Source organism: Acinonyx jubatus, chromosome B2 (genome assembly GCF_027475565.1).
Source record: "Acinonyx jubatus isolate Ajub_Pintada_27869175 chromosome B2, VMU_Ajub_asm_v1.0, whole genome shotgun sequence".
Lineage (NCBI taxonomy): Eukaryota > Metazoa > Chordata > Mammalia > Carnivora > Felidae > Acinonyx > Acinonyx jubatus.
In genome coordinates, this window is record NC_069385.1 from 144,209,693 (window position 1) to 144,222,969 (window position 13,277).

The window sequence follows — 13,277 nt, forward strand, 5'->3', positions numbered from 1 at the left end:
TCCGTCTTAATATCCACGTTAACTTCTCCAAATGCCACAGGAAGGGTCTAACAGAGGCAGGAGAACAAAAATAATAGCTAAAAAGTGTTGAATACTTAACATGTACCAGACATTCCAGAAAATTATTTCAATCCTCACAACCCTGGGAGACAGGCGCTGTGTCGCGCCATTGCAAAGAGGAAGCAATGAGGTCATGGAGCCAGCAAGCCGCTGCCTTAACCATCCTCTCCCTCCTGTGACTTCTGGAAAAAGCAGCAGCTATCTGTTGGCTGAGGAATCGCGACAGCCTTCAGTTTGATTCACCGGTCTAAAGACACCTCCTCAACCAGCGGTCACCGTGAATGTGCAGGTGTCATCATCCAAGGACACACACACTATGCTTGTAAAAATCCTCAAATCCATACTCATCCGCTGGCGACTGCCACACTCCCTGGAGATCACAAATCCAGAGTGACACAGACACAGCGGCTTAAGACCACACCAGGGCAAAGGCAGCCACCAACCGTCACACATTCGGCGGAGCCTCTGGAGATGAAGACTCTTCATCTGCAAAGCAGGCTCCTTATCACGAAGGTGAGGTTGAGTTTCGAGGGCTCCCGTCACTGGCCTGAGAACAGCTCCCGGGGCGGGGGCGGGGGGACAGGGGCACATAACCCACCACAGGGATGGCTGCCACACGCACCCACCGAACAGCTGTGTTCGTACTCCGTCACTGCTTGGCCATGCCTACGGCAAGAAACTCCCTCCTACCAAGAGCACCTTGGTCCCTTCGGTGCTCAGGTGCTAAGCCCACCTGCATGCAGAAAGCGTGAGGCTGCAGGTGGTAGAAAGAATGAAAGTTCCAGAGACCAAAGCACCTGGCTCAGAGCCACTGCTCTGCCACTAACCACCGAGGGGACCCTGGGCTAACTAACTCCTGGCTTCTTTGATCCTGGTTCCTCAGCAGTTGCGTGGGGCCAACGTACCTGCCTTCAGATCCATCACGAGAAGGAAATGGTAACACTTATAAAATAACTAGTACAGCGCCTGTCAGGCAGTATTTACTCAGTGAGCATCAGAGTGCTTCTTCCAAGAGCAGAGTTAGTCTCTTTTTCTTAAAACTCGTACTGAACTCACACCATATTGGGTGAAATCTTTATGCAACATCTGTACCATGCTAGGATCTGAAAATAAATGTAGTAATATTAAATAAACAAATCTGCCTAGAAACCTATTATAACTGCTCATTTTAAACATTTATATATTCAGCCATCCAGAAGCATTTAAATGGTTTTAGCCATCACCCAATTATGGGTAGAAATATTCACAGCCTTACAAATGAAGTTATTTATGCTACTTTGTCGTAGCCTACAAGAAAATGAATTATGCATAGATTTATTAACAGTATGAAAACTTGTCCAAATCTATAACACTCCTTTGCATAATTTAATTTCCTATTCCAGCTGCAATTTAAACATACGTTTCCATTTAATTATTGCATTAACAGCAACCAGAGTTGTTGGTTTTTTTCTTTCCTTTTCTCCAATGATTCTTTCTCACAAGGCCATAGGCTGCCTGGCAGAGAGACAGACAGGTAACATGATTATAGTAGAGATTCCAAAACCATCAGCCAGGCCTCATATCCCCACCTATTTTCAATTGAATCTATCAATCCCGAGATTTTAACACTTTAAAAGCCTTGGATGAGTGAAGTAACCCTTCTAGCAAGCCTACTGGAATGTTCAGAGATGCTGTTGAACTTCCGAGGATTAAAACGAAGCTGAATGTAGAAGAACCTCTCTGAATCTTGGCAGGATGGCCTTTTACAGCTGTCTGGGAGAAGTCATTTTCACAAGGGAGAAATAGAAGCCCCATCCTACAGTGCCTGAGATTCACACGATTTTAAAAACCAGCTCTCTTGTAAACTATACAGGAAGTTCTGATATACTACATTACTGATAAGGACACTCAAAAGGGCGATTTGGGAGCATCAAGAAAGGCTGGTGACTTCCAACAATATAAGGCACAGCTTTGGAAACCGACATCCACGTATCCAATTATGGAAGCACCAGCTTGCATTCTCAGGGATCTTCCTTTCTTTTCTGAGACTTCCACACGTGACTTATAACATAGATACATAAATAGAGAGTTGTGGCTATGGGGGGGGGCATAGGTAAGAGGGGAGTTTTGCTATCTGGTACAGAAAAAGCAATATTGTTGAGTACTTTCTTACATTCTAAGTACCCACTTGACACAAATATGGTATTACTGTCACCATTTTACAGATAAAGGGGATTAACTCTCTCACGGTTACCCAGGTCTGGTTTCTCTACACGAAGCTGCCTGATGCCAAGGCACTACAAATATTTATAATATGGCATGATTCCCTGAAAAGACCACCTGCAAGTGACAAATTGGGTCAACATGCCTGAGAATAAGGAGTCAAGAAGCAGCCTGATTTTACAGCGTGTCCTATGCAAACACTGGACCCCGTGCGGTATCTCGACCACTGCCCTGCCTCTTGCCCCACACACATCAGTGTATCCGACAGGAAAAGCAATCAGCTGGCTCAAATAAACAAAAGAACTGAAAAGAACCCTTCCATCTCCCCTCACTCTACTGAAACTGGGATTTTTTTAAATAGTTCCCTCGGCTCTTTCCAATAAGGGCCACTCAACTCATGACCACAGGAAACGCATTCCCAGTCCCCATGAACAGGTGCCAAAGGCACAGAGGCCATAAAACACCAAGTTTCACGAAGGATCTGCCTCACGCGACAGCCTCTGCCATGCGTGTCTTTCAGAGACGCACCCCAAAGGGAGACTTCTAAGCAGGAAAGTAGACCCAGAATCAGGCTGGCATTTCTCTCACTTGTGAATCTGGTGATGGAAAGTGTCCCCCCCCCCCCAAAAAAAAAAAAAAAAAAAAAAAGCCCTTTTATCCATCCTGGACTCAGTTTCCCAAAAGGCAAAATAGAGCTTTGGAAACATCTGGACCTTATCTTGCTTCACAATGACTTTGGGATACACAGATAATCGTATTGGTTTTTTTTTTTACCAGAACTTTACCAATTATAATATTGAAATCTGTAAACTACTCATCACAACATGTAATAGCCACATGGTAATAATAAACAAGAACAACTTTTAGCCTCTGGTTTTAGTTTTCAAATCCCTGAGTTCGCACATCTGCCACTAGGGGGCACCCTGACACTACGCGGGGCGTCCCGGCTGCTACACCACAGCCTCCCCTATGATGGGGTGTGTTTCCACTGTGAACAGAATTTAACATCATCCACGCATATCTTCCTTCTGTTTTCAAGGCTAGAACTGCACGCTAAAATTACTCTCCATTTGCTCGTGTCTGTGATTCTCCCAGCACTAGGCGTTCGTGTAAGGAATGGCTTTCTGGTCTCGTCCTGCTCTGCACGGGGCATTCCTTAGGGGCTGTGGAAGGGCCTGCAAGAGCCCAGAAGCCCTCACCACCCGCACTCCCTACCACAGGGTGGATGCGGCTGCGCTAGGCACTTACACACCAGCAGGGGCCCCCTGTGCAGACTCTGGTAGCTTTCCGCCCCGCTTTTATTTATTTTTTTTAACTAAACTCTATCAGGCCACCTCCCGCACTCCCCTTCCTTATGCAGTAGAGCAATTCCTAGAAAGCCTGGTGAGAAATGAATTCATAAAAACCCAGTTCTGCATCCCCTTTGATCTGTATCACGAATTTGAGGGTGCTTTTCCCGCTGACTCGGCAGTGATTCCCAAAGCCCTGAGCTGGGTCTCCCCTAGCCGCTTCTCTCCCACCCCCACTCAGTGCCAAGCGGCTAATGATCTTAAAAACATGTACATTCTCCAGGGACCCAATTAATTAAAGGAAAGGAGTAAATGAATCCTTCTGTTAAAAACTAAGTTTGTGACTTTGGAATTACTGACCAAAGACGGTCTCTCCATGCAGCTCACTGCCCGTCATTCACACACCTAGACAGGTTCAGTGAGCACCTGTTATGTGCCAGGCACGTTATGACTCTGCTCAAATACAATCCCCTAAAGGAGGGCTGTCCTGACCACCCAGATGCTGCAACATCCTCTCACTTGCTCTTCCCATTCCTTGATGTATCTTTCCTCAAGCTTATCCCTTATCCTCAAGCTTAATACCAAATGCATTGTCTGTTTGTTTCTCTTTCTCCTCCTCTAGAGATTAAGTTCCACACACTTCGTGTTTTCTCTAGAATCTCTGCCTCCCTCTCCGCACAAGCACTAATACAATACCCAGGACATAACATGCACTCAAGAGATGCCTGTTGGATGAATGCATCATTCAGTGACAAGAGCTACAATATACTCAAGGAAGAATGGTCACAAACATCCATGTCACCTGCAGCCACCTGACCAGGTCACTGGATCACATGCCTGGGTCCAGCCACCCCACCGCCTCTGTTCTTCCCCAACCCACTTCTCTGCAGACACCACACGCAGAGTGATTTCTCAAATAAGTAAGTCCAACATGGGGCATGTGGGTGGCTCAGTCCATTAAGCATCTGACTCTTGATCTCGGCTCAGGTCACGATCTCACGGTTCATGAGATCAAGTCCCACATCGAGCTCTGTACTGACAGGATTTGCATGATACACAAAAATGGGGTGAAGGGGAGGGGAGACACCTAAACAGTATCAGTGCCCAGCATTAGCTTATTTCACAAAATACCAACAGAAAAATTTTGCGTAGTTAAATCAGGGGGAAATGTTCAGACAGGGGGACATGTCAAATCCATTCTGATCACTGCCGGTCAGGCAATTCAATCGAAAGAGCAGAAAGAGAAGCCTCAGCCAGAAAAAGCCACCCCAGCAGCACTCCAGCTGGGATGAGACTCATCACTGTGAGGAGGTACCACAGACTAAGAAGTTAGGACTAAATGCTGGTCACAGTTCCCCCAGGAGAGCAGTTTAATGGACATCTGCTGAATTAACAATAATTACTGTTAACAATAATAAACAATAATTATTTGTTAAATAACAAGTAAGTGGATGAATGATGGATAGGGAAATATTTAGAGTGCTTCTGAATCTTTTAAAGAAATAGAACAGGATTATCTTTTTTTTTTTTAACAAAGACTTCCTCTTTAATCTTTGCCAGAGACAGAAATACCAGACTGAGAAAGACCATTAATGTGACATAATACAGCATTTCTTCTACTTCTTGGGGGTTTTTTATTTTTATTTTTTTATTGTTTATTTATTTTTGAAAGAGAGAGACAGAGCATGAGCAGGGGAGGGGAAGAGAGAGAGGGAGACACAGAATCCGAAGCGGGCTCCAGGCTCTGAGCTGTCAGCACAGAGCCCAATGTGGGGCTCGAACCCACAAACCGTGAGATCATGACCTGAGCCAAAATCAGAGGCATAACCAACTGAGCCACCTAGGCACCCCTTTTTGGGTTTTTTTTTAAAAGTTCATTTATTTTGAGAGAGAGAGAGAGAGAGAGAGCAAGCAAGCACGCACAAGTGTGGGAGGGGCAGAGAGAGAGGGAGAGAGAGAATCCCAAGCAGGCTCCTGCTGTCAGAGCAGAGCCCGATGTGGGACTCAAACTCATGAGCCACAAGATCACAACCTGAGCCAAAGTCAGACGCCTCACGGACTGAGCCACCCAGGCACCCCGCTTTCTTCTACTTTTATGTATCACTTCCCAGATTTCAACTGCGAGATAAGTTATATCAGGCCTGCACACAAGGAAAAAGATTGCCTACTTTGAAACCTGTATTTTAAAAATGTTGGTTCAAGGGGTACCTGGGTGGCTCAGTCAGTTAAGCGGCCGAATCTGGATTTCAGTTCAGGTCATGATCTCGTAGTTGGTGGATTCGAGCCCCTGGAGCCTGTTTGAGATTCATACTCTCTCTCTCTCTCTCTGCCCCTCCCCCACTCCCGTTCTCTCTCAAAAATAAATAAATAAACGAACAATAAACAAATAAACAAACGAACTTAAAACAAAAATTAAAATGCTGGTTCACTTTGAAGAGCTTAGCTGTAACACTAATGTTCTAGCATTGTTTCACATAATTGCTCACATGCCACAAGGCAGGTAAAGTTTTATTTCTTCAAATTTAATTGAAACCCACAGGACAGTCTCTCTGTATCACATAGAAATATAGAACATTAATGAGTAAAGCATCTGATACTTACACTCCCTTTAGACTTTCTGGATCCTACGATAGGAGGTAGTGAAGAAGACTTCTGACTGCAGAAACAAATTGCAATTTAGAAATCTGAACGTTATTTACAAAAAACACATAATGCCAGATAATTGTCATTCCAACTTGTCGTCCTGACCTGCAAGTCAACTGTTGATGGACATCGGTGTCTCACAAAAAGCACCACATACTTTTTCCCAATTTCACAAAGACCACCATAAAGTTTCCAAATTGCCTTCCAAAAGATTTTTAAACTATTTTAATCAATGCTCCCTTATACTTTTAGTACCACCTTAAATTGTTTCATGGCATTTTTATTCAAATCCCCCAATTTCCTATATGCATTTCAAAAAGTCATTTCCTAAGCTGAATAATTTTGCCAGATTGAGTCAAAAACAGTAAATTTCCATTCTTTTCATAATGTCTGCAGGGTCGACCGCAGAAGCTCAGACACGGCAAAACACTGGTGTTTGCTTCCATTCAGGGAGCTTCTAAACCAGTCATTCTCTACAAAAAAATAAAAGTTCTCCTTGGCTATAAGAACGCGGTTTCAGAGATGTCTGTGTTGTTAGGAAGCGTCTTGGAACCCAGTGAACCTCTGAAAACAAGACCACACGTCCATAAAGGTCTTACTCGTTCGGTTGAGTGAGGCCACCCGTGAGCTACAGCTCTCTCACTGCCCTCAAGTACACGCTGAGGCTCATGGCAGGCGAACCCAGTGTTGCTGGGTTTGAGTTCGTAGATGGGTAAGGACAGCCATCGATCAGTGTGCTGGTAAAGAATTCTAAAGTGCTGGAAAACCACGTGCTCTTGCACACCCCAAACACCGCCCCCTGAAGTTCCATTTCATCCCTTACTTATTTAGAAACCCTCGGCCAGTCTCTCCTGATAGCTTGATAAAGCTTGTGCTCTGTCTGCACGAGTGTCTGTCACACACCCTAGCAGAGGACAACCACAAAGAGTCCGTTTCTGATAGCGAAGTGGCCACAGAACCACTGGAAAAAGCAGCACCACGGGCAAACCAAGGGGCGCCTGCATCCACCAGGGCTCTGAACCGATGCCTTTGCCAGCCATCAACTCACCTGGAGTGAGGCACCCTTCACAGACACAGGACATCTCATAGAGAAAAAAAGGGGCAACAGAGTATTATTGCATGCAATTAAAAGGGTAATCTTTATGGGTGCCTGTGTGGCTTAGTTGGTTGTGCAGACATCCAACTCTTGATTTTGGCTCAGGTCATGATCCCAGGGTCGTGGGATCAAGCCCCACGTGGGGCTCCACACTGAGCTTTGAGCCTACTTGGGATTCTCTCTCTCCCACTCTTGCAAGCTCTCGCTTGCTCTAAAATTAAATTAAAAAAAATTTTTTTAAGTATATTTACAAGTTTGCATGTCATAATTATACTCTGTATCACTGCTTTATTTACTTATGCAAGTGGAATTATATCGCTTTTATCTCTTCCTGTTATTGAAAAGACTGAGGCACCTGGGTGGCTCAGTCAGTTAAGCGTCCGACTTCAGTCCGTGCTGACATCTCAGAGCCTGGAGCCTGCTTTGGATTCTGTGTCTCCCTCTGTTTCTGCCCCTACCCTCACGCTCTTTCTCTCTCTCAAAAATGAATAAACTTAAAAAAAAAATTAAAAGGAGTACAAACTTTTAGATGCTTGTATATCCACCAACTAAAAAATTATCTTGTGCAGCTAAACAGTGGAGACATTATTAAATGTCTAATAATGTATGATACAAAGAAGTCCATTGCCGTATCTCCTTCACAAAAATAAGCCTTTATATTTACTATGACTTCATAAGTGAACGGTTAAAAAATACTATATTGTCTTTCATAGATTCCCCAAAATTGTATTTTTGTGCAAAAAAAAATAAATCTCCAATCTCGGCAAAAACAATAGCTATATGTATAGGTAGATAGAGATAGAGATAGAGATAGAGATAGAGATAGAGATAGAGATAGAGATAGAGATAGAGATAGATATCTTCCCCATGCTTTCCATTCTAACTGATAATCAGTAAGATTATATAAAATAGACCAGTGGTGAGCATTAGACTCGTTATTTCAAGTGGTAACTAAGGTAGGAGACACGAATGAGGGGGAACACTCACCCATAAGACCTTCTCATTGTTGACTTGTCAAACAGTAATTCACTGTAAGGCAGTTTCTTGAACCGATCCCTGCCGACCGCCACGTAAAACTGCCCATTCTCCAACTCGGCCCCGCTCGCAACCAGTTTTCCTTCTAACGTGTAGAGTCTGCCAAAAATATGAATGCCAACAATTCAGCTCTTAACAAGCATGAGAGAGCTACTTAACATTACAAAGTTCAGTAAAAATCCTCTGCTCTTATGCTGGCTCATTTGTTACTAATTCTAATTATTGAATTACAAGTGCCTCAAAGTCATTGGCTTCAATTAAATGCCAGCGTTATAATCCACACAGGACATCCTCCCAAGAAACCTTAACCATCCAACAGGGGGATCCCATCTTGCTGCCATAGTAAGATTTGGGACGGAGAGCACGAACTTGTACAGGACACGGGGCTTTAAATGGAGCTCCACTCCCGCTGAAGATCGATTCTTCTATTTCTATTTTGCGAGCACTTTTAAAATTTATTTTCTTGGGGCGCCTGGGTGGCTCAGTCGGTTAAGCGGCCAACTTCGGCTCAGGTCATGATCTCACGGTCAGTGGGTTCGAGCCCCGCGTCGGGCTCTGTGCTGACAGCTCAGAGCCTAGAGCCTGGAGCCTGTTTCGGATTCTGTGTCTCCCTCTCTCTGACCCTCCCCCGTTCATGCTCTCTCTCTGTCTCAAAAATAAATAAATGTTAAAAAAATTTTTAAATTTATTTTCTTTATTTATTTGTCAGGTTGACAAACTTACTGCATTCTGTGCAAGAGCCCTCAGCCAAAATCATACATCCAAACACACACAGAATGGGATCAGACAACAAGAGGCAAAGGAGCCCATTACCAGGATTAATGGTGCAGAACCACATAGCATTCCCGCCTCTTCCTTTTTGGGTTGTTGTTTTTTTTTTTTTTTTTTTTTTTTTTGGCCTCCCCTCATCTTCCCAGAATCAAGGGATTTCACAAGGACTTCCCTTTACTGTAAAACCACTGCTGCAAACTACAAGGAATATGTTACTTATTAAAAGAACAGTGATAACTCTGCTAGACGATTTAAACGTGTCCACAGAATCTTTTTCTCTCCCCCTGAAGAACAAGAAAAAGCAGACTATTAGAAAACACCAGAGAAGTGATGCCTATTCTTGAAGGTTATAAACAGAGGAGTTAGTGACTGGAAGGATTTCAAGATAATCACTAAAGAAAATGCTCAGACTTCTTATATTACCTAATAAAGGTTAGTGACATTTGCACAGAAAAAAAAAGAAAAGGCAATGATCTGTCTGCTTCTTTACTGATTCTGTAAATGGCCATATCAAAAGGAGCCAGCAAGTACAAAGAAAACAGCCACAGAACCCCCAAAATGTGTATGGATGGAATTAGTATAAAGATGCTCCTTCTTGGGGTGCCTGGGTGGCGCAGTCGGTTGAGCGTCCGACTTCAGCCAGGTCACGATCTCGCGGTCCGTGAGTTCGAGCCCCGCGTCAGGCTCTGGGCTGATGGCTCGGAGCCTGGAGCCTGTTTCCGATTCTGTGTCTCCCTCTCTCTCTGCCCCTCCCCCGTTCATGCTCTGTCCCAAAAATAAATAAATAAATAAAAAACGTTGAAAAAAAAGATGCTCCTTCTTTAGAGCACTGTAATTCTATCCCTACAAGTCTAAATACCAACACTTAACCCAGATTTTCTGGTTTTCCTGCCGTTCAACCCAGACCAGGATTTCTGAGCAGTGATGCTACTGGCCTGTTGGACCCGACAATTCTTTGTTGGGGGTGAGGGGAGCCTGCCTGTGAACTAACTATAGGATGTTAACAGCACCCGCCTCCACCCGCTAGATGGAATAGTAGCTGCCCTGTCCCCAGGTGTGACTAACAAAAAGGACTCTGGACACTGCCAAATGGCCCCTGGAGGCACAATCGCCCCTGGCTGACAACCACTGGCCTGGACCCAGACCTTCATCTTCCTCCACAACAGGAAGATCTGAGTCAGTAGTTCACTTTTATGGCTTGAAATTAAAAGGCGGCTTCACTCTGGATCTGGAAGTAGCCAAGATTTGACTGATTTCTTCTGCAGGTAGTTACAGGTGTGAGTAAATTCTAACCCACGTTTTAGCCTTCATTTACAGGACTTTCGTTAACCTGCTTCTTCCCTTTGTTACAAAAGGCAAGACACATACACAGGGAGTTGAACCAATTTTAATGGGATGCTTCTGATATATACATATACTGAAGCACAGGGAGGGTCCAACCAGGAGACTTTTTAATGTTCTGTGAAAGGAAAATGGGCATGTCCCCAGTGACGAGCAACCAAACCTCACTCCTATCTGGCATCGCACTGAGAATTAAATTTCTCCAAGTATTCAAGTATGGGGCAGGGGGGGACATATATTTTCATTTCTGCATTTATACTCGCATATATTTTATTTGTGTATACCAGTACATGTATGAACAGGTGTATCTGGGCATACAATTGTGTGTATAGATCTTTGCATGCTTTATATTATTTATTGAGTGGGTTTACATTTATGTATATGTCAAAAAATACAACTGTATATCTAACAAATATATAAATATAAATATAAGTGTGTGTGTATATACACACACACACACACACACACACACACACACAACTACTGGGGTCTGCCTTCACTCCTGACACCAAAATAAAATCCAGAAGGATCAAAGTTTTAGGTGAAATTTAAAAGTACAAGATGAAAACACTACAGGATATTTTTATAATCTTGGAATGGGAAAAACCTAAACTAGTCATGAAACTTAATGATCGTAAGATTGAAAATTTGCACCAAAATTCAACTATATACCCCCCCCAAAAAAAAACAACAAAAAACACAAGGAATATCAAAGACATAAACTGGAAATATATTTAAAACTCATATGAGAGGGGCGTCTAGATGGCTCAGTCAGTTAAGCCTCTGACTTCAGCTCGGGTCATGATCTCAGGGTTCATGAGTTCGAGCCCCACATCAGGCTCTGTGCTGACAGCTCAGAGCCTGGGGCCAGCTTCGGATCCTGTGTCTCCCTCTCTCTCTGCCCCTCCCCCACTCATGCTTGGTCTCTGTCTCTCTCAAAAATGAATGAACATTAAAAAAAATTTTTTTTAACTCATTATGAGAAAGAGCCAATCTCCCTACTACGTAAAGAGTGTCTCTAAATCAATAAGATAAAAATGCAAACGTAATACAGACAGTTCATATATAATGGAAGATAAATTAGTGGCATTTATTTAGAGAATAACTTAGAAGTTAAGAGCACAGGCTCTGGAGCCAGACTGCCTACTCAGGAGGCCTGAATCCCAGCTCCGCTAACCACTACCTGCCTAATCTTGGAGAAGTAACTTCCGCCCCCCACGCCCACCCCCTGTCTCGTGTTTCATGTTTACTAAAAACGAATAATAACCCTACTTACCTCACAGGGTTGCTGACTTAATTAAGTTTAAAACGTAGAACACCTGGAAGAATACCTTGAATGCAAGAAAGGAGCAGCAGATGCTGTTTCGGTTGTTACTGTTGTATATTAAATAAATAAAAAGCAAGAAACGACGAAATACTGTGTTTACCCAACGTGAACGAAAAGACAAAATGTTTGATACTTTTACAGTATGGATGAGAGTAGGAGAACCAGGCCATTTCATGTACTTTCAGTGAAAGTTCAAATCAGCACAGACTCTCTGGAAGACAGCTATCAGTATCTAGCAAAATTTTATTTCATTTTTAATGTTTATTTATTTTTGAGAGAGAGAGAGAGAGAGAGACAGAGCATGAGCAGGGGAGGAGCAGAGATAGAGACAGACAGACAGACAGACAGAATCTGAAGCAGGCTCCAGGCTCCAAGCTATCAGCACAGAGCCCGATGCGGGGCTCGAAATTGCGAACCGTGAGATCATGACCTGAGCCAAAGTCAGACTCTTAACCAACTGAGCCACCCAGGCACCCCTCTAGCAAAATTTTAAATGCATTACAACTAGAAAGCAATTCGACATCTATACTTCAGTCTCCTGATAAACTCTGCTTACATACAAAGACATGTACATGTAATAGCATAGGATTAGAAATAACCTAAATTTCCATCAAGAGGAGACTCTTAAAACAGATTAGGGCACATACTTAAAATGGAGCATTTTGTACTCATTAAAAATTGTAAGATAGAGACCTATTCCTGCTCCAAGATTTGCTGTTATAGGAAAAACATCAAGGTATGTTTATATACTTACTCATACGCATGTGTGTGCGTCACGTGTGTGTGTGTGTGTGTGTGTGTGTGTGCACGCGCCCATCTGTGTTTTTAAGAAATAAAAGATGTACATGCTTCCGAATGCACAAAATATTTCTGGAATAATGCAGAGCAGTATTAGAGAGGGGGGCTGGAGAGCCAAGGTGAGACAAAACACTTTTAGGTCTTTTGTCCTGTTTGAATTTTTTTCTTACCGCATCTAAAGTATTACTTTCAACTGCATCTAAATACGTGTATGCGTATTTATATTATTTATATATACCTGATTATATTTAAAATCCCAATGGCTGTGAAATTATGCATATTAACAGGTGAATATACATATATTAATCTGTATACAAATTTAACTGAAAGAATATGCAATATTCTGAGAACTTATTTTATCAGATAGGTCTATAAAAAGATATGCAGACATACGGATATGAAAACAGGCACAGGAAGTTGAAAGTAAAAGTACACTCCTCTAGCAGAGTATGTTAGAGAGACTGAGAGAAAGACAGGATCTGAGAATACCAGAAAACTCTAGACTGGATTTCAAATATTATGTGTCACACGGTACATAGATTCTTAATATGTTCTGTCTTTGCACATATTATTTGTAACTCTCCCACCAAAAAGAAACCAAATAAGTCAGCCTTCATCAAGGGATAATTTCCTATGCTTCACAATTTAAAAGCCATGATTTGAATCTTCACTTAAATTTCATGGGGTGCCTGGGTGGCTTAGTTGGTTAAGCGTC

General features: G+C 42.9%; 1 protein-coding gene and 1 long non-coding RNA gene across 4 annotated transcripts in view; both read right to left on the minus strand.

Annotated features, from left to right (window-relative positions):
* DCDC2 (doublecortin domain containing 2) overlaps positions 1–13,277 on the minus strand; it is a 168,174-nt gene that overhangs the window by 104,330 nt on the left and 50,567 nt on the right. For all 3 annotated transcript variants that reach the window (XM_027040411.2, XM_053223208.1, XM_053223207.1), the window contains exons 6-7: positions 8,278–8,424; positions 6,153–6,207 (exon numbers count right to left, since the gene is read on the minus strand). In XM_027040411.2, coding sequence (XP_026896212.1) covers positions 6,153–6,207; positions 8,278–8,424 — 202 coding nt within the window. The remainder of the gene's footprint in view (positions 1–6,152; positions 6,208–8,277; positions 8,425–13,277) is intronic.
* Positions 9,010–11,384, minus strand: LOC128315715 (uncharacterized). The gene is made up of 2 exons (XR_008298778.1): positions 9,944–11,384; positions 9,010–9,700 (listed from the first exon to the last, which is right to left on the minus strand). It is a non-coding gene; the product is annotated as an uncharacterized LOC128315715 (long non-coding RNA).